The sequence below is a fragment of the Chaetodon trifascialis genome, chromosome 2 (genome assembly GCF_039877785.1).
Source record: "Chaetodon trifascialis isolate fChaTrf1 chromosome 2, fChaTrf1.hap1, whole genome shotgun sequence".
Lineage (NCBI taxonomy): Eukaryota > Metazoa > Chordata > Actinopteri > Chaetodontiformes > Chaetodontidae > Chaetodon > Chaetodon trifascialis.
In genome coordinates, this window is record NC_092057.1 from 19,301,941 (window position 1) to 19,320,531 (window position 18,591).

The following is an 18,591-nucleotide window of genomic DNA, read 5'->3' on the forward strand; positions in this document are numbered from 1 at the left end:
TGAAAAAAACATTATGGAAAAATGTCTGTAACTGAAATACAAAGTTGTGGCTTTTAATGTTGTTCTTTTTTCTCCTCATAGAATGTGATTGTTAAGGACATGCACCGGAAAAAATGTTTCCATGGACTATGGAGCTTCTTTCGGACTATATTAATAAATTGCAAATTTTCTTGGCTGTTACTGTGTGTCTTGCTCCTTGTTTTTAATCTGGGTTCTGGCGTGCTTCGCATACCACTCAAGGATTTTAAAGCCGTTTTATTTTTTGAATGTGTTGCACACTGAAAAGAAGAACAGCAGAGGGACATGAGTGAATATTTAACATGCAGAATACAGGTTGGGGGAGGGCGAGATGACAGTAAATGCAGTATTAGGTCCTTGTGGTCAGTGCTGCAAAACAAACAGGAAGATGACAGCGAAATAATAATGTAAGGCAGGAAAGAAGAAGACTGCCAGCTGACAAGCAGGGATCTGAACAATGTGCACTCAGCTGCCAATTACAACTAGCTAAAATGAATGCAGTCTAATACAGTTAATACATGTTTTTAGGTTTTTGTTGAAAATGTTTTAGAGGTGTGCCTAATAAACTGGCAGTGTTGGTTTCTTCTAAAAATCAGCTCTGCATGTTTTATGAGGAAGGAAATGCTGTCAGCCTGTTTGTGAGACCTCAAGGTCACAAAGTCCGCAGCGCAGCCTGAATGTGTTGAAAAATGCACCTTCCATCTGGTCATTTTAACAATTTCTTCATTTTCCGGAAGCTGTATCACATCAGGACATATCAAAACACAAACACTCTTTCAAACGGTCCACCGTGCATGAGATGAAAAGAAGGTGTAAGAAGAATCTCTGCTGTTTAAGCGCTTCAAGAAAAGTGTTGACTGGAGTCCAGTGAGGTCAGACAGCTGTCGCTCTGGTTCTTGACGCGGGTGAGAAGGTCTAATATTTCATTTCTGACTCCCTCCTGGGGCAGAGGGCACCGCTGGGGCTTTCGTAATGGTTTTCAGGACAGGATTTCTTCACTGGGCAGTTCCTGTACTCAGAGGGCTCCATTTCCTCCTGACACGGGGGCAGTTTGCGACAGGCCGCCTGCACCCCGGCCATCTCCTCATAGATGGGAGCCTGAGTGTGTGTTATGACACGGCGGCGAGATTTGACCTAGCAGGAGGAAAATAAATCAGTGAAGGGAACAAACACACTCTCGATTTCCTGTGTTAAAATCAGAGTTCGTCATTTTTTCTCGAGGCAGCACCCTGAAGAGGAAGCTGCCGAATCCTCACCATGACATGTTTTACTGCCACCTGGGAAAAACACACCGGTTCAGAAAAGTAGAAACCTCTTAAAACTAAACTAAAAAGTAGAAGAGAGGTTTCACTGCCTTCAGCACTGAACTTTAAGAAAAACATTCAGACAAGTGACAGCAACAAGTTGTGAAACTAGTGTGGTTTTGTGGTGAGCTGCAGAGGAACTCTATGGCACGCTCTCAACAGGCAGGTGCTGCTCGTGGTAACGCGTCAGTTTTATTTTCCCCCTCTTGTGTAAAGGCAGACCAACACTGGAAATCCACTCACTTTACAAATCACCACGAATCCGAGGAGGAGGAGGAGGAGGAGAACGGCCACGGCCGAAGACAAAACGTACAGCAGAGTGGAGTAGCTGGAGCAGCCGCACTGAGCTGCGAAGAAGCAGAGAGAGAGAGAGGTGTTGATCAGAGGGTCGTGTTCGCTGCTGCTGCTGCTGCTGCTGCTGCTGCTGCACAAACACTCAGGGCCAGAGCGCCCCTGAGAAACCACACTGACACCTTTCAGCTTCCTCGCTGCTCTGCACTGTAGCATGAAAACAACCTTTGAAAATAAAAGCAGCACACTCAAGTATGTCCAGTGAGATTACAGAAACCACCGAGCCAAACTTCCTTCCTAGTTCCAGGCTGCAGTAACGGTGGGACGGCGAGGCTTCTGCATGGCGTGAGGACGAAGTGCAACCACCCCGAAGTGTTGATGAGCAAGAAAGTAAACAGCTGCTAGCATCAAACATGAGCCCTGCTTGGTGTGATATCAGGAGGTGATAGCAGGTTGGTTTGCTCACTGAAAATAGGAAGTGGTCTCAAAGGTGATGGCATTTTACATTTTACCATCTATTTTTAATAACCTATGAGTCAACCTCCTCAATTAAATATGTGAATATTTTACTGTCAAAAAGTCCCCGAGCTGCAAATGAAGCCATAAATCTAAAAAAGAAAATGTCATTTCACTTTTTAATCATGAAAGCATACATTTCATCTCAGCCAAACTGAAATATTTTAAAGCCTTTAACTCTATTTTAATATAACACATCACACCACACAGTCTGCCGCTTCTACAGCCACCCCCGCACACTGTCGGCCACTTTGTAGGCTGTGGACTACAGACCAGCCTGACTCATGGATTAACTGATTGAATGAGTAATACCACTGACTGCATGCATGCAGTGCAACTATTGGTGATGAAATTAATGCTTTAGCGACGTCTCTCTTTGTACGAAACCCACAAACAAACAAGTCAAACAGAAGGGGAACAGTTATTGTGAAAGGAATGACTTTTGCACACCATGTTTCAGAGCGTGAGACCTGAAACACGAACCTGCTCACTTCAAATCATTATTTTAAAAGGAAGGAACAAACAGCAATACTTTAACAGCTCACTTGGCGAATATGAATCAGCAGACTTTTGACTGAAGTTACTGCCATTGTTACTGATACTATCAGCAGCAGTTTACACTCATAGAACATCCTGAGATATGAGAGGTGAACTGAGGGGTCCGGCACTGAAACGACGGCACGAAAGAGAGGGAGGAAACACGTGGATGCACCAGCAGAGCAACAGATGGCCTGAAAAGAAGTGGTAATTTCAGGGTGAAAAGCCTGAAAAGTAAAATGGATGTTATTTTAAGTAATCTGGCCATGGAGTCCCCGCTGTGACCCACCTTGCACAGAAAGAAAGAACACTTGTCTCCCTAGACCGGTGCTGCCGTCGGGCCTGCCCCGCAGGAGCAGCTGGCAGCTGTACAGGCCGCTGTCGTCTGCTTGCAGCTGCTGCAGGGTGAGGTTGAAGGTGATGCCGCCGGGGCCGGGCGCAGAGGTCAGCTGGACCTTCTCCGCAGGGAACTGGGAGGAGGAGGAGGATGGAGAGCTGCTGCCATGGTGACGCTTTGAGTGGTACAACATCTCCACGGGTGCCCGGCCCCTCTGCCGCTTCAGGCTCACCCCCTCCACGGCCAAGCCTTCCCCGTTTGAGGCGAGACAGGGGAGCACGGCCGAGCCCCCGGCACACGTCTCTACCAAGCCTACGTCCGCCGAGCCAGGGGCGTCTCCGGAGGGGACAGGGAATAACACTTAGAATATGAGCTGAGGCACGCTGGAGCAGAGGGAGACATGTGTACTCCTCTGGAGAATCAAAACATTTTTGGAAGTCAGCAGCTCTGAGTCATTAGGGGGAGAGCTCAGTCCATTGTACACAGCATTTAGAGCCGTGGCATCACTGAGCATCCTTGTCCCCAGACAGGAAGAACCGAAAGCAACCTTTGTAACTAACTGACTGAAAATAATTACGTGTACAGTGCAGTCAACAGGCTATATGTGTCCCAAAATGTAAATTCATTTTAAAATCATCTATCATTGACAGCATACTCAGGCTGCTGGAGGACAGCTGATAATAACATTTACTGTACTGTTTGTTGCTGCAACCAAAATACTTGCTTATTAGGATGCATGTTTGGAGCATTTTGGCACAGTTTTCCCACAATGACCTGTAAGGAAGTTGTTGAACATGGGCTAATAAGGCCTTAATAAGCGTTTTATGGTGACTAATGAAGAACCAACAGTGCATGCGAATCAGCACTTGGTTAATGGTGAATATGTGTGACTGAGCACTCTTTTTCATTCTCAGTTTTGCTGAAATTCAGTTGGACTTTCACTTCTCCTCGTCTATGCGGGTGTTTTCAGATCTGGGAGCAGCACTGTGTAGTAAGGTGAGGTAATCCACAGCCAGCTTAAACACAAGATGCCTGACCAGAGTGAATCATCGCGGACAAAACGCTGAATGTGTTTGAAAAGTCAAGCAGCTCGGATTTCAAGATCAGATGATCAGAGCTGCGAACTTAGATGAGGTTCGAGGAAGTGCTGAGAGACCGCGATAACAGGCGCACCACAAAGAAGAATGAGGCTTTATGCTACCACGTTTAATAAGGCATTATTTACATAGGGCTCATATGAACTGGCTCGATTCTAGTGTTGATTTATTTACACTTTCTATATCAGCAAAACACCGTTAATAAGGGAAACTTTGAATGAAGAATCCCTCTGTCAACACAGTGTGCGGACTACCTGTGGTAGCTTTTTTAACCTGCGGGACGCAGACAGGTGTACAGAGTGCGGGGTGTAATGGGGGAAATGCAACTCACCAGCATTCACAAGGAGGAAGAATTCAGTCTTTCCAGGCACTTGCTCGTCTACAGAGGAAGGGTTTTCCACTACAAACTCGCAGTAGTAGCGGTCTGTGTCGCTGACGCTCAGCTGAGAGATGGTCACGTTCACGGAGTGGCCGCTCGGGTCTCCGCTGATGCTGATGCGGGTTTTGTCCTCGTCGTTGCCGGCAGTGAACTCGCTCTCGGTGAGCATGAACAGCACTTCGCTGGGACGCAGCCAGCTTCGCTTCAGGTAGACTCCTAAAGGTGAGGTGTTTCTCTGCTCAATCACACAGGGGAGGGTCACAGACCCCCCCTCGTGCCTCTCCAAGAACTGCGTGTCACCGCATACTTGATCAAAACATCAAAGAAAGGTGATTAGAAAAGATCAATTTTGAACGAGTGAAAGAAGTGATCATATTCTAAATAAAAGTCACTGTTTCAGAAACAAAGACATTATAAATTCTGTAAGTAAATCATGTTGGACACATGCGCAGAATACACCCTATGCTAAATAATAATAATAATAATAATTAGGAGACGTTAAAATCCTATCCTTTTCAGTAATCTTCTGAGCATCCATTCAATAGAGGTGAGATGGACAAACAGCAACACCTCAGAGTACAATCCAGCATGACACACCTGCTGCCTGAAATACGACCAAAGTTAAATTAATCTCACAGCCAACAAGTCCTCATAGCGTTCCCCTTATTTAGTCCACCCCGTGCATAAAAAATAACTCCTGATGACCTCCCTCAGAAAGGCCCGGAGCTGCTCTTCAGAAAGAACAATTCAGTCAGACAAGAAGGCAGCAGGTGATCAGAGCGGCCTGGACGACAGACGTGAACTCACCACATCCAGTCTGCGAGAGGAGCACAGCGCCCAGACAGGCCAGGAGCTGGAGCCCAGGCATCTCTACAGCAGGCAGGACACTACTGAACATCCAGAGGGAAGGCGCTGATGTCAACCATGACAGCACAGATGCAAGCGCTCAGAAAGTGGGTGACAAAAGTTTGGCTAACTGTAAATGAAACCAAGAGGAACTCCACGAAGCTCCACCTTCAAACCTCAAGACGAACACAAGAGGAAACACATCGACCCAACACCACGTACGATGGGTCTGCTCCTGCCGAGGCCTCACGGCGAAGTGGTTCAAAGTGCAGCAACACGGCTGAGACACGGCGTTCAGGATGAGAAGCACAGCGTGAAGCAACGTGCACGGAGGTGCCTAAAGATGGCAGCCTGACCCCACTCTTTAAAGTTCAATCAGCTTCACCCACTTTTCTTTTCATTTGCATGAATTGTCTTTTACATGGTTGAGAAAAGTTTCCACAGATAATATGTTTTTGCATATCCCAGAGGAAATGATGTTCAGAACAGGATATCTGCTTATGATAACAATTTGCATCAGTGGAAAGACTCAACAAAAGGCGACTGAATGCAGACAGAGCCGCACACCTGAGCTGACACGTGTGAACTTCTGGCTTGACTGGCGAGACAACGAAAGCATACGTCTCAAGCTTTCAGGTTTTGGGCCTTGGACGGCCTCGTTATTTGATTATTCGGCCTATGCATTGAAAAAAATGTACACATTGAGACGAAAAAAAACCCATAACGTATTTAGGAAAATGTTTGAATGTCTTCCACTGACTGATCAGCAATGAGCCACTTTAAGACAGAGCTGTAACACAATTTGAATGCAGAGTAAGAAAGGAAAAAGAGGTAACGGCCTAAATTTAGTGTGCTCGCACAGAGAGGGGCAAAGCCGCAGACGCATTAACCGTGTAAGTGTTATTTAAGCTCAACAGAGGAGCAGAGACTCGCTCAAAGGTGGCTTCTATAAGTAGAAAGCGATGTTTATCGCGTCGCAGTTCGTTTTCTCTGTGGTTCATGCAGATCAGTCTCCACCATGTGATGAAAAGCCAGACTCCTTCAGCAGGAAAGCACATTTAAAACAGGTGGTTTCATTTACGGTTGCTGTTTGAGGAGGCTGCAGAGGGTCGAGGGTCGTCTCTCTGAAATGCTTGTGATCACTTTAACATCGCTCGGTGGGTTTGAATGCTTTGAAACATCCCACCAGGAGAGAAAAAAAAAAGCCATTTCATTACTTGTTCCATCTAAAGGCCGGACTTCCTGGTCATGCTGCCGGTCATCATTTCAACTGAGACATGAATGAGGCTCATGTGACGTGTTGCACAGCAGCCAATGATAAATGATTCTGTCACTTCTGAGTTCACCCTGATGACAGCTGCTCCTGAAGTGGGCGCAAGAAATGACTGATACATTGATTTTTCTGTTATTTCTGCCAACACTGCACTGATCAGACTGGACTCAGCTGGCCTTGTATCACGTGGAGTAAAGGGTGCAATGTGAATATAACTAAGTATATAAAACATATTATTTAACTATATACTTAGTTATACTTTTTAGCAATTGCCATTGTTCTGTTTATGTACTTTGTTCTGTATTTTGAGAATTCTTTTCTGTTAATTCTCATCCTTAATCTTCTTTATTGTATATATTGTGTTTATGTGTATGTTTAACCTGCTGCTGCAATAAAAGAATTTCCCAAATTGGGATCGATAAAGTCTAAGTCAATGTGGATCAGTAAAAACGGGCTGTAATGCACCAAATTTACCACTAGGCGGTGCGCTGGTTCCTGGCCGCACAAGCGCGCACACATACACAACAGTTGAAACTTCAATTTGACCTTAAGTTTGAATCCAGTAATTGAAGAAAAACGCAGGGCAGTTAAATAATGCAGTTCTTTTATTGAAAAATAAAACATGAATCTTGACACTGTCATGCGTCACATTTTCATGCTATTGTCAAGTTACTTCCTGGACATTTGTTCTTCATAGATCCATCTTAAATTCATTTAAATACAAATACACCTGAGATTACATGGAAATTTAGATTTAATCCATTCAAACTAGCATTATACCAGTCGGTATAATGAACACTTTGGATACTGAAACACACGTCGTTGTTACCTCATGAGTCAGCTCACCCAAACCTGTGCTCAGAGTTTCAGTTCCTTTGTCCTATCCCGAAATACAGCTGAGGTAAATGTTTGTTTGTGGTGCTCCATGCATTAAAAAATGACATTTAAAAAAGATCTACAGCAACATTAGTTAGCAAAAACAATGTCCCCTTTTCACTGAAGTACTTTGTTGTAAACAGTGTGTGCTGTGGATCGTTCAGACTAACAGGGAGAGTTTCTGTAATGATGCAGTTTCATTTACTTCCATATTTTATTATTACGTTAATCAGTGAAGGAAAGACAGAACCTTACAGCTTATCAGCTAGACCAGTGGTTCCCAACCTGAGGTCAGGATCCGACAGAGAATCTGAAGAGCCACAAGATGATTCAATGATTAAGAGAGAAAAATTAATTTTTGTTAGGAAAAGGAAAAACAGTCTCTGACTTGCAGTCACGAGGAGACATTTCTTCATTTTAAAAAGTGGCACTCCACCCGTCTGACACATGACCATCACAAGAGCCATCACTGAGAAAACTGTTGGTGCCCTCTGTGGCTCTGAGGGAGCTTGTGAACGTTCAGCTTTGGAAAGCCTGCGTCACACACTGGGCTGCTGGGTTTGAAGGACCAGGCAGGGTCTAATGAAAGCCATCGTGCTGCACTGTAGAAGTGGAGGAACTTGAGAGATATCTCAGCCTCTGCCTTCATTTTTAATCATTCATGACTCAAACAAATCCCCCAACTGTATCAAAGTGAAAGAGCTCACAAAGGGAGAAAGAAGGGAAGCACTGATCATTTTCCTTCTCATTACGGTGAGCTGACCTTTTCACACAAAAGACCCCCAAACACACAACCTTTAAAGCTGATTACTTACCGTATTCATCCATTTCGCACCAAACAGGTCAAAACCATATAATACGCCTCTCTTTAACACCTATGCAAGAAGTCTTCTATTATCTTAATTATCAATAACGTAGTTAAAAGACATCACTTAATAGAAGGCCTAGCATCCACTTGTACAGGACAAACCCACACTATAATAAAGATCAGGTACTTACTGGGTTTAACTGACCTGGCATGCCAGCTGAGTGGGTTTTAAGGCTGATATGGATGGGCTACAGACAACAGAAACAAATACAAAGCAGTAAGTGATATGGGCAGAGGAAAACTTGTCACACTAAGCACTTGTTGATCCATGTGTGCACTGCAGACCAGCTGTCTACATCTTTGCATGAATGGCGTTTACTCAGAGAGATCGCTCTGTACAGCGATCTCTGATTGGCTGATTATGTAAAACATTTAGAGGAAGGCTGGACAAAACACAAAACCACCCAGCAACACAAAACAGCACTGCAGGAAATGCTAATCGAGGTGTTGATTTACTGTCACTCTGAAGCTGTAGGTGTAAATACTGTTCAGAAATATGTGGTGATGTATCCATCAGTGCAGCTGAGGGTCTCCTCTCTCTTGCATTTGCATTATCTTATTACAACTTTTGCTTTCTACAACACATACTTGTGCAGGAAAGGACGCACAAGCAATTCAAGGACCTGCCACCATAAATCAGCCATTCATCATTCAGCAGTTCACGCCTGTGTCCGACAACCACCATCTGAGACTTACACAGGGACAAACCAATGATAGATCTGCAGCAAACACTGTGGTGAAGATAAAGGTCTAAAAATAAATTATCTGAGTGTTTCCAAGAATCAAAACAAAGCCACGAACAACCTCTCAATCTAAAGTGAGACCTGAACTTGGCAGAACTGGCATTTTAACACAGAGCTCATGTATTGCTGGGTTTGTTGTTTTGCTCGCCCCCCTGGAGGACATCATGGGGACATGACTATGATACGAAAAACATTAACATTACAGTATTCATGCATGTTTCAGGACTGGTATGCATGTACAGACAAAAAGAAATTAAAAAGTTAATGAACCAGGAATGAGGTTTAGTTTCTTTCTCGGCCGTGTCAGAGTGCTTCAGTCTATCTACACGCAGCAGCATTGAATCTGCATTACTTACATCATCATCATGACGTGACATGCAGTATTTGGAACCAGAAGTTGGCCAACATCTTAGTGCTTAATGCGGTTTTATTCTGTACTGTAACATCCAGTCTTTTATCAAAACAAACAGAAGATGATGGCAAACTTGGTTATTAAATACCTGATGAAATCCTGCCGCTAAAGAGCCGTAAGATGTCTAGAAATGCAACAGCAGTACAAACCTTCATGACTCACCTCCACGTACGTCAGGACAAACCAGCATTGGATTTCAAGATGAATTTTATTACACCAGATTCATAAAACATTACAAAGGATGCATACAGGTACCCTTTTGACCAGGAAATATTATAAAACAAACCTGAAATAAGAATAAAGCTCGAGACTGATGAGTCATGAGTTTGTGACACTACTTAGTTGGAATCATTTTCATCACTGAGACCCTCACCAACCAAGGTTGGGGACGCAAGTCCAACAGCACCTAAGCATGCTGTGAGGGCCTCAATCATTCTACCAGAAAAAAATGAAGAATAATAATAATAAACAAAATAAAATTAAACAAATGTTTACAAGAGAAACTTGCCTTTGTAAGGGGTTGGTACGTTCATGTAACTCCAGCAGCTTCAAAAGAAATATGAATCATTTTAACACACTTCACTTCTATTAACCTGAGTGAAACCTATGGGGAAAGAAATATATATCCTCACATGTAATCAGAACGACAAAAATACCTTTCAGGAACTTATGTGGTGTTTTGGCTGTTTCCCCCAATAAAGATGTTACATTAAATGTCCACATGTTCTAACAAATAAAGTTGGTCTTCACCACCACTGGCCTGACTGCTCTTTGCTTGCAGCTAGGTTTGAAAAAGCACAAGGATGAGAGAAAGGTGTTAACCTCAAACCTAATGTGGTGGCTGCTTTGCTGCTTCAGTAGCGCCCAGCTGGAGACATGACGGGCGGCCTCATGCCCATGGGAGGGCCTCCCTGGTAAGGGGGCACCATAGGAGGACCCTGCCCATATGGAGGCATCCCTCCAGCCATGTAGCTTGGCATGGCCTGAGGAGGAGCACCATACTGACCTGCAGAAAGCACAAGGAGGGGAGAACGCGTTAATACTGCTGTTTGGTGTTTAAGATCAACTTAATCAAAAAGCAGCATGTCACTTAGTTTTAGCTTGGACAGGCTCTCTTCACATATTGAGAAAATCATGAACACATTCTTTTCGCACTTATTTTAAGTCTACAGCAGCACTTCTTCGGGGTGGGCAGCGTACTGGTTTCGTCAGCGGTGTGAAGTTCTGCCATGACATGGACTTTACTTCATGAGCACAGCGTGCCAGTGTCTCTGTTATCTGCCAGAACCAACGCAAATATCTTCATCTGCTCCCACCATCAGAGGAAGGGAGGACCCAGTGGATTAACTCGATGGAAAGGTCCCCACAAGTTGAACACTCTATGGCTTCAGGCATGTGCTAATCATTTTACTCCACACTGCTTGAGGGCCAATACAAAGCTGCTTAGCCTGTTGAGTTTGGAGTCAGCATGTTCCATGGCTAATGTGGCTGGTAGAGCCACATGCTGGAGCAATGCTGAAAATAATTAACACTGAGCGACGGTCATGAGAAACTGTGTGAAGGTTCAGCCTCATTTGAAACCAATAAATTAAAAAAGAGCTTTGGAGTGCCATGGTTTACCATCTCTTCTCTGGAAAAAAGCTGAACTTTTACTGGAACGAAAACCACAATTCGACTGATGATAAAGTGACTGGACATTATTCACAAACTCAGAAAAAGAAGGCCTGATGGGTATTTGACATGACGGGCACTCTCTCACCGTGCATGGGATGCCTCATGCCAGGCTGCTGTGGTGGCATGCCTTGCTGTGGGGGCATTATGCTGCCCACAGCTGCCACTGGGGGAGCAGCCACATGGGCCTGACCTGGCCTGGGTATGAGACGCTGGTAACGGGGCAACTGGGCCTTCATCTCCTCCTGTTGGCGGGGACAACACACAAGACAAACACTCAGGCTAAAGAAACACAGTCATGCCCCTTACAGTACAAAGATAAACACTCACAAAAAACGATGAGGAATTGGGTACCAATGTTGGCGTGCCCTGATTTCACACTGAGGATATGCAAGTTCAGAATCATCCTTCAACGTAACCACAAAAGAGAAACTACTAAATAAAAGTAAGGATATATATAATCTAAACGCTCCATCTGACAAAATCTATTTCCATGATACTGATATTCAGAACTAGATACTATTATATGTATCAGTCATTACTTACTGTGAAAAGGTCAAAATGGAAAGCTCAAGCAACTTACCAGTGAGATATCCTCATCAGGGTGGATCAACTTACTAGTTGCACTCGTGGTGGTGAGGGTGGCAGGCTTATTGGTCACTGTGGCTGGGGGTTTGGCCACAGTGCTGCTAGAGGGGTTAGAAGAAGCAGAAGTGGAAGAGGAAGAGACAGAGGGCTGGGTGTAGGCTGGGAATGTTGCTTTGGGAGGGTCGGAGGAGGCGACTGTACTGTGGGAGTTTGAAGCGGCAGCTCCTGAAGTGCTCTGCTGGGCCTGTGCAAAGACACAATACAGGTCACTGGCTGGTAAAAAAAAAAAAAGTGCAAGCTGCTGCTTTCCTTCGTACCTCTCCAAGAAATACACACACACACAAGTTTAAAGACACAAAAGAGTTGAAGGATTACACTTTTGTGACGATCATTAGGTAATAAATTACTTTACAAATACAAAGCATAACATTCAATTTACTATTACACTTTCGTTAATAATTTGCTCACTCTGAATCAAGTGACAGCAATAAGATCTCACTTTAAATGTGGAAAATATATATCAATTTGACTTGTGAATTACATGATGCCAATAGATCAGTGAAATCATTTGAGGATCACAAGTCTTTAAACACTCTTTTCTCTGTACACCATCCACGTGCAAAGACTCCATGACATCAGTTCAATGAATTCTATCCAGAATTAGAATTAGATTAAATTAATAAACCCAGGATACAAGTGCGTCTAATTAACATACTAGTTAGAGTTTAGATTGTGGGAAACCAAAAAAACTGACAGCGTTTCAGTCATTTCAAAGCATGATGAGAAGATTGCAGAATGCATGCTTCAGGTGGGGTGGACGATGCAGAGTAAGATCCATGTAAATTCACTGCTATGCCTCATTTTGTGTTAATTAAAGCACATGCATCGTAATAAAGCTCACAGACAAAAGAATATGTCAGTTTTTGTCAGGGATATTTATCCTCTGACACCATCATCCATGTCCAGCATGTTCATTTTGATGCACAAGTCGGCTTACAAGGCAAATACAGTTAGTATTCGGCCAAGTTGGGAATTTAAGATAAGATCAAATAGATCTGATCTGATCTTATCTTATTTCACGAGGCAAACACAGTTAGTAATTGGCCTAGTTGGGAATTTACAGGCACAGTTAATAAATAAGCTGCATGCAGCTGCCACAGTCCAAGTCAAAGTCCTGTCTGTGAGCATACTTGTGGCGTGTTAGGAAAGGATGGCTGGGAGGAGACAGACTGAAGGTCTGCAGGTGGAGAGGAAACAGCTGCTGTGCTGCTATGAACACCAGAGCCCATCTGCAGCATGGTGGAAAGGAGATCACAGCATTGGCATGTAACATGTCCACAGTCTATCCGAGTTCAGTTATGAGAACTAAATATACTATGACAGTGATACTGATTCAAAAAACCAAAACTGGGGTGAGAGAGGCAGAAAAGAGGAACAGCTGACTATAGGAAATGAGGAAAAGGAATATCAGAAATCAGAAGTGGTGGGAAATAAAATATGTACACAATATCCCTGAGTGCTGTGTTCAAAAGAAACTATAAAGAAGGTTTAACAGCGCAAAATGTAGCCATTATCTACCTCCAATATGAAGACAGGCTTACGGAAACATGGAAACTCTGAAATGTGTGTGTTTTTGAGTGGAGGTGCATGGTGCCCACCTGTGCTGCACTGGGGAAGAGAGGTTTGGTGACGGCAGGTTGGACCGCTGGTGCCACTGGTCGACTGGGTATCGCTCCTGCTGCGGGGGCCGGGGCCATGTGGGGCATCCCTGGCCTTGGAGCCATGTGAGGTGGCATTCCTAAACAATCAACCAAACAGGTCCGATAACTGTACTGACGTCATGTTACACTGAAAGTGTACAAAATCAGCAAGCAGAGCGCACAGATGCATAAAGGATTTCAAAGACCAAAGACTGGTCCTGAAAGCTTTTTTCAGCCTGCAATCAAACATTTTACAAACAAAAACAGGTTGCATATTCAGCTACATCTGCTGTGCCTTATGATCTAAAAACAATAGCAACAAGGTGTTTTTTTTTGTTTTTTTTTAGCATCCAAGAAATGTTCAAATGAACATGGGCAAACACACACGGGCCAGAATTTGTCAGAAATCTTTTGTGAGAAACAGACAATATTGTTGGAAAAAGATCAGCATTATTATCAGTTTATGCGTGTAGGATTTTAAATCCTAAAGACAACCAGAACTCACCGGGGGGTATACCAGGCATCCCTGGCATCATGGGAGGCATCATCCCACCCATTGGCATCATTCTGCAGAAGAGAATAAGACCAATAAGATAATGATGACTTGGTGTTTCTGTATTTATGGTGAAATTACATCCGAACTAGACCCCAAAACAAACACAGTAAGATGTTGTGTGGGCATATGATCAGAACAAAAGAATAAAGAATCCAACAGATAGCAGCACTGAATGCGAAAATGCATCTTCCAACACTGTTGATGAGAGAGCTCGTACCCTGGTGGCATGCCATGCATGGCAGGAGGCATGCCGTGCATCATGGGAGGGACGCCCGGCATCATGGGAGGCATTCCTGTAACAATGAGTCACAGGAAATGTTGTGTTTACCAAGCCAACACAGAGTCACACCAAACAGACAACCGAACACACAACAGACGACTATATTCCCACACCCGCCCAAAGCTCCTCCTGCTTTAACTGGACAGTTTATTGATCACAGTTTTGATACATTTTGAAAAGACTGCAGATCATCGTGGATGCTTCATGTGTAATGTAGAGAGCAGTGGGACAGGTTTTAATTTCATAAATATTAGATTCTACCTCAAAATAAGAAAATCTGACGCATCAAATAAATAAATAAAATCAAGAAAAATCGACCACCTAATTAGCAGATGTGGGGCGAGGTCCTGGTTCTGTAAGTCACATTCAAGTCTCAAGCCCTAAACTTTGAGTTTAGACTATGAAATAAGTTTCATGGTGTTAGAAATGAATACTTTCTGCTGACATATTTTTCGGTAGATGAACAGGTACATGAACAGCCTTGCTGCAGAGCCCCATGTTAAGCTGTATCAATGCAACTCACTCCAGAGTAAACATCTATTTGTATCTATATTTACTCTTATTTCTTCACAGGTACAGTCATGACCCTCAATAATAAATCTTGTCGGGTTGAGCTCTTGCCTTGATATCCTCCGGGGTGCATCCCAGGTGCGCCAGCCACAGGCGGCATCCCAAGCTGGGCCATTGGCGCAGCGTAGCCTGCCTGGGGCGGGACACCAGGAGTCTGCTGCACTGATGGTCCTGCTTCATCATCGTCATCATCATCCTCATCAGAGTCATCCTGATTGTTGGATTTTTTCTTTTGACTCTCTGAAAACAGAGAAACAATGCTCATACCAAAAAGGTAAACAACAAACAAAACATGAATTTAGACATGGATGCAATCAACACTTTTTCTCAAACTGGTAAGAAAAGTACATGGAAGAGTACAGACCTTGTGACTTCTGCTCTAACGTCCGTCTTCTTTCCTGCATGTCTTTCTCTGGAATCCCCTCCATACCATAGATCTCCAGCTCGATGTCTGTTCTTCCAGGAATTGCATTTGGTACACTGTCAATCGTCTCTTTGTGCACCTGAAATAAATGAAAAGTGAGCCAGCGCCAAGTGTCGTAACAATCAAAGTCCAGTCATTGCTCTCTTAATAAGAACAGAGATAGCACTTTTTGGATCAAAATGTTCCAGGTACCCAAACACACGTAACCTCACGTTAAGTGTGACAAATGATGAGGGGACGTGAACCCACCTGCATGCAGTGAATGGCCAGGCCTGGGCCAGTGTACAACTTTTTGTGGCAGATATGGCATTTAAAATGTTTTGCCTTCTGATGCTGAATGAGGATCTTTTCATCATCAAAGTCTCGATTACAATACCTTTAGCAAGGAGTTAAGGATTGTGTTTGAAACAGGAGCAAAACATAACGTTGATGTCACCTAAATATCCTATTATCTACGGCGCGAGTTAGTTTTTAGGATCGATGACTGGGCAGGGCTACTTGTAAGATTTAGTTGCACAACAATTTGGAAAACAAGGATTCAGCCCAATTAGCCACACGGCTTGAGTCACATTACCCCGATTCGTCAATGCGTTGCTATCAGATTAGCTTGCTAACCTCGGAGGTAATTCGAGTTTGTTTTCTCTTCGCAATCCCGTGAACGAAGGCAATCGGCTGCTGCATAAATGTACTCGACGCCAAATATGTTATATATATGTGTGTGTATCAAATAAAGACTGGATAAATTCAGCCCACAAACCGATTTGTTAGCATAAAATGACCAAACAGCTAAGCTAGCATTAGCTTCCAAATCGATAAACCCACAGAGAGGCTAGCTTAGGCCTTCCTTTGTCAAGCTAGCCTCTAGCATTTCTTCGTCGCTCTCGTGCAGTCCACTCAAAAGGATACCAGCACCATGGCTTCATCTGCTTCTTCTTTTTTCGTCCCATTCTGAAGGAATATTGAAAATGAGGTCTCACAACGCAAAACACTAGTCTTATTATCTGTTTGACAACAGCATGCTGTAGTCCCGTGACAACGCCGAAAATGGCGCTGGAGGAAGTGGTAGTGGTCACAGGAGTCTCGCGAAAACAGAAAACATACGTCACGTCACAGATACGCCCCTGGATCCGGAGACAGACGGCCGTCAATTATTATGATTACAATTAAGTAAGAGGATGACGAGTCCCACTTCAGCGAGTTCCTTTGGTGGTTTTCTAATGATTTGAAAGGGTTTTCTTTCAGGCATCAGGTTGTGCTGCTGTGTGGGACGCAGCAGCTTACATATGACATGAAGGCTAAAAAGAGAGAGAAAAGATGAACATGTTCAAATAAAGTGCACATGGCAGAGTAAAAAAAAAAAAGAATAAGATATAACTTTATTTATCTATATAACGTAACTTAATACTGCCTGTGCTTTACCATCTTTGTTCTTGTTTTGTGTCTGTTTTATCGCGAATTTTCTTATTGTGCAAACCGTAGATCTGCTCAATAAGAAGAAACGCACTCAAGCTCTGCAGTGGTTTGATGACGAGCCACTCATTTGAATCAGGTGTGTTGGAGCAGGAAACATCTAAAACATGCAGGGCAGGGGCGTCTTTGGAGAGATTCTTCGGAAAGGGGAAAAGGCCAAAAGAAGAAGAAGAAGAAGAAGAAGAAGAAGAAGAAGAAGAAGAAGAAGAAGAAGAAGAAGAAGAAGAAGAAGAAGAAGAAGAAGAAGAAGAAGAAGAAGAAGAAGAAGAAAGCTGCATATAAGAGACAATATCAGCAGTCCTACTTAAATCAGGGTTTTATCGCTTCAGGTGATGCTCACGCACCAAGCCCGCTCCGCGTAATATGAAGTCTTCTCACTGAAGAAAACAAGCGCAGGGCTCCCACTAATTACAACAACTACATTCAGCTTAATGGCGAGTTGTAGTTTTAATAATTTGTTTTTATTCGTTTCCTTTTTTTGCTTGACGTGAAACCGTTCCGTATCGGGAAAAAAAAGGTTGGGGACCCCTGCTCGAAAGCATCTCATCGGCTGTTCCATGATATTAAGAAATGATCGGGATTTCTCTCTCTGGCAGGCCTGACGCTGTGCTCCATGTGCAGACCTCTCTGCACACTGTGGGCGGTGAGTCTCAGGTCAGTGGGAGTGCTGGCTGACCTCGCAAGACGTCTGTCCACATGCGTACGATTGCAACCTGCTATGTCGTCCGCTGGATGGAGACAGCGTCGCGGGAACAGAAACTGGGTCTCAAGCCTTGGCATCATGTGTATAGCGTCCAGTCTTTTTTGTTCCTTTGGTTATGCCTCTTCTGGAACAAAATCCAATTAAGGAACATCCTAAAGTCACCTAACTCACTACTATTTTAAACAATAGATGCTTCCAACTTTGTGACAACAGTTTAGGCATGCCCACACCCAAACAGGGGTCAGTAAAGAAATGGTTTCTAACGTGGAAGAACTTGGCCTGCACAGATCCCTGACCTCAACCTCATCCAACACCTTAGGGTGGTGGTGAACAAAATAAAAAGGGCACCACCTGCATGCTGTGGGCTACCAGCATGCAGAAAGTCATGATACATTCATGGTGAAAGAGTTCCAGTTCTTTTCTAGCATGAAGCATAGCCTGTATGGCACTTCACCATGTTTTCTTGCACACTGGACCACCCTAGACTGTATTTTCTCATGTTTTTTCCACCAGAAGGACATCCAAATTTGAGATATATTGTGACAACAACGTCACTAACGTGGCTACTTTTGAGCAAATCCCCACAGCCAGGGAGAGTGGAGCCTCTATACTTAAACATTCTGAGACGTTCAAAGTGTAATGTACTTTTGTCCACATACTTTTGGCCACATCGTGTCACATACTGCCTGTGCCATGTAAATACTAGAGACCACTGAATTAGCCAAAGCACAATCTGATGTACATAAAAATAGATAAAGACTAGAGCAGCAATGCCACTGTCACACCATCATCTAGTTTGAAACGTTGGTAATAATTATTCATCAGAGTATCAACTGTCAAGTCCCACTTCTTGCATGCATCTAAAATGATGTGAACTGCATATTAAAAGAGGGCCAAATTGTAACAAGTGCTGCTCTCAGCAGGCAACACAAATGCAGACACTACAAATGCATTCAGACAGATTTTCCTTCCCTGCAGCTTCACTCTTCTCTTTCTCACCAAGGTGAATGATTACCTCTGAAATTGGAGATTTATGAAGGGGAAACACAACTGAGGCGGCTTTCCTTGGCCACCTAATGAATTTTTCATTGTACGCCTTCAAACCCGCTACTCTCCATATGGTCGTGCCGGC

The 18,591-nt window shown here is 43.7% G+C and overlaps 2 protein-coding genes across 3 annotated transcripts; both read right to left on the reverse strand.

Moving 5' to 3' along the window:
• Positions 1–933: 933 nt before the first annotated feature.
• On the reverse strand, positions 934–5,462 carry cd7al (cd7 antigen-like). Its single transcript, XM_070971563.1, has 5 exons — positions 5,287–5,462; positions 4,432–4,785; positions 2,956–3,339; positions 1,566–1,669; positions 934–1,152 (listed from the first exon to the last, which is right to left on the reverse strand). The coding sequence occupies exons 1-5, from the start codon at positions 5,375–5,377 to the stop codon at positions 934–936; spliced, it is 1,152 nt and encodes a 383-aa protein (XP_070827664.1). The 5' UTR covers positions 5,378–5,462.
• A 4,224-nt stretch (positions 5,463–9,686) lies between these two features.
• On the reverse strand, positions 9,687–16,341 carry znf207b (zinc finger protein 207, b). Of its 2 annotated transcripts, XM_070978980.1 has the most exons (11): positions 16,193–16,341; positions 15,536–15,662; positions 15,227–15,365; positions 14,914–15,102; positions 14,230–14,305; positions 13,962–14,023; positions 13,415–13,554; positions 12,947–13,045; positions 11,752–12,000; positions 11,257–11,413; positions 9,687–10,503 (listed from the first exon to the last, which is right to left on the reverse strand). In XM_070978980.1, the coding sequence occupies exons 1-11, from the start codon at positions 16,231–16,233 to the stop codon at positions 10,352–10,354; spliced, it is 1,431 nt and encodes a 476-aa protein (XP_070835081.1). In that variant the 5' UTR covers positions 16,234–16,341; the 3' UTR covers positions 9,687–10,351. The 2 variants fall into 2 exon arrangements, with proteins under 2 accessions (XP_070835081.1, XP_070835090.1); XM_070978989.1 differs by lacking the exon at positions 12,947–13,045.
• Positions 16,342–18,591: the final 2,250 nt, after the last annotated feature.

Coding starts and splice junctions, on each gene's coding strand:
- cd7al (XM_070971563.1), bottom strand. CDS start 5,377: ATGTTCAGTAGTGTCCTGCCTGCTGTAGAGATGCCTGGGCTCCAGCTC. Junction 3,340..4,431: donor CTTCCTCCTTGTGAATGCTG/GTGAGTTGCATT, acceptor TCCCCTCCGGAG/ACGCCCCTGGCTCGGCGGAC. Junction 1,153..1,565: donor GATTCGTGGTGATTTGTAAA/GTGAGTGGATTT, acceptor TCCTCCTGCTAG/GTCAAATCTCGCCGCCGTGT.
- znf207b (XM_070978980.1), bottom strand. CDS start 16,233: ATGGGACGAAAAAAGAAGAAGCAGATGAAGCCATGGTGCTG. Junction 15,366..15,535: donor TGGCCATTCACTGCATGCAG/GTGGGTTCACGT, acceptor CATTTATTTCAG/GTGCACAAAGAGACGATTGA. Junction 13,555..13,961: donor GATGCCTGGTATACCCCCCG/GTGAGTTCTGGT, acceptor TTGATTGTTTAG/GAATGCCACCTCACATGGCT.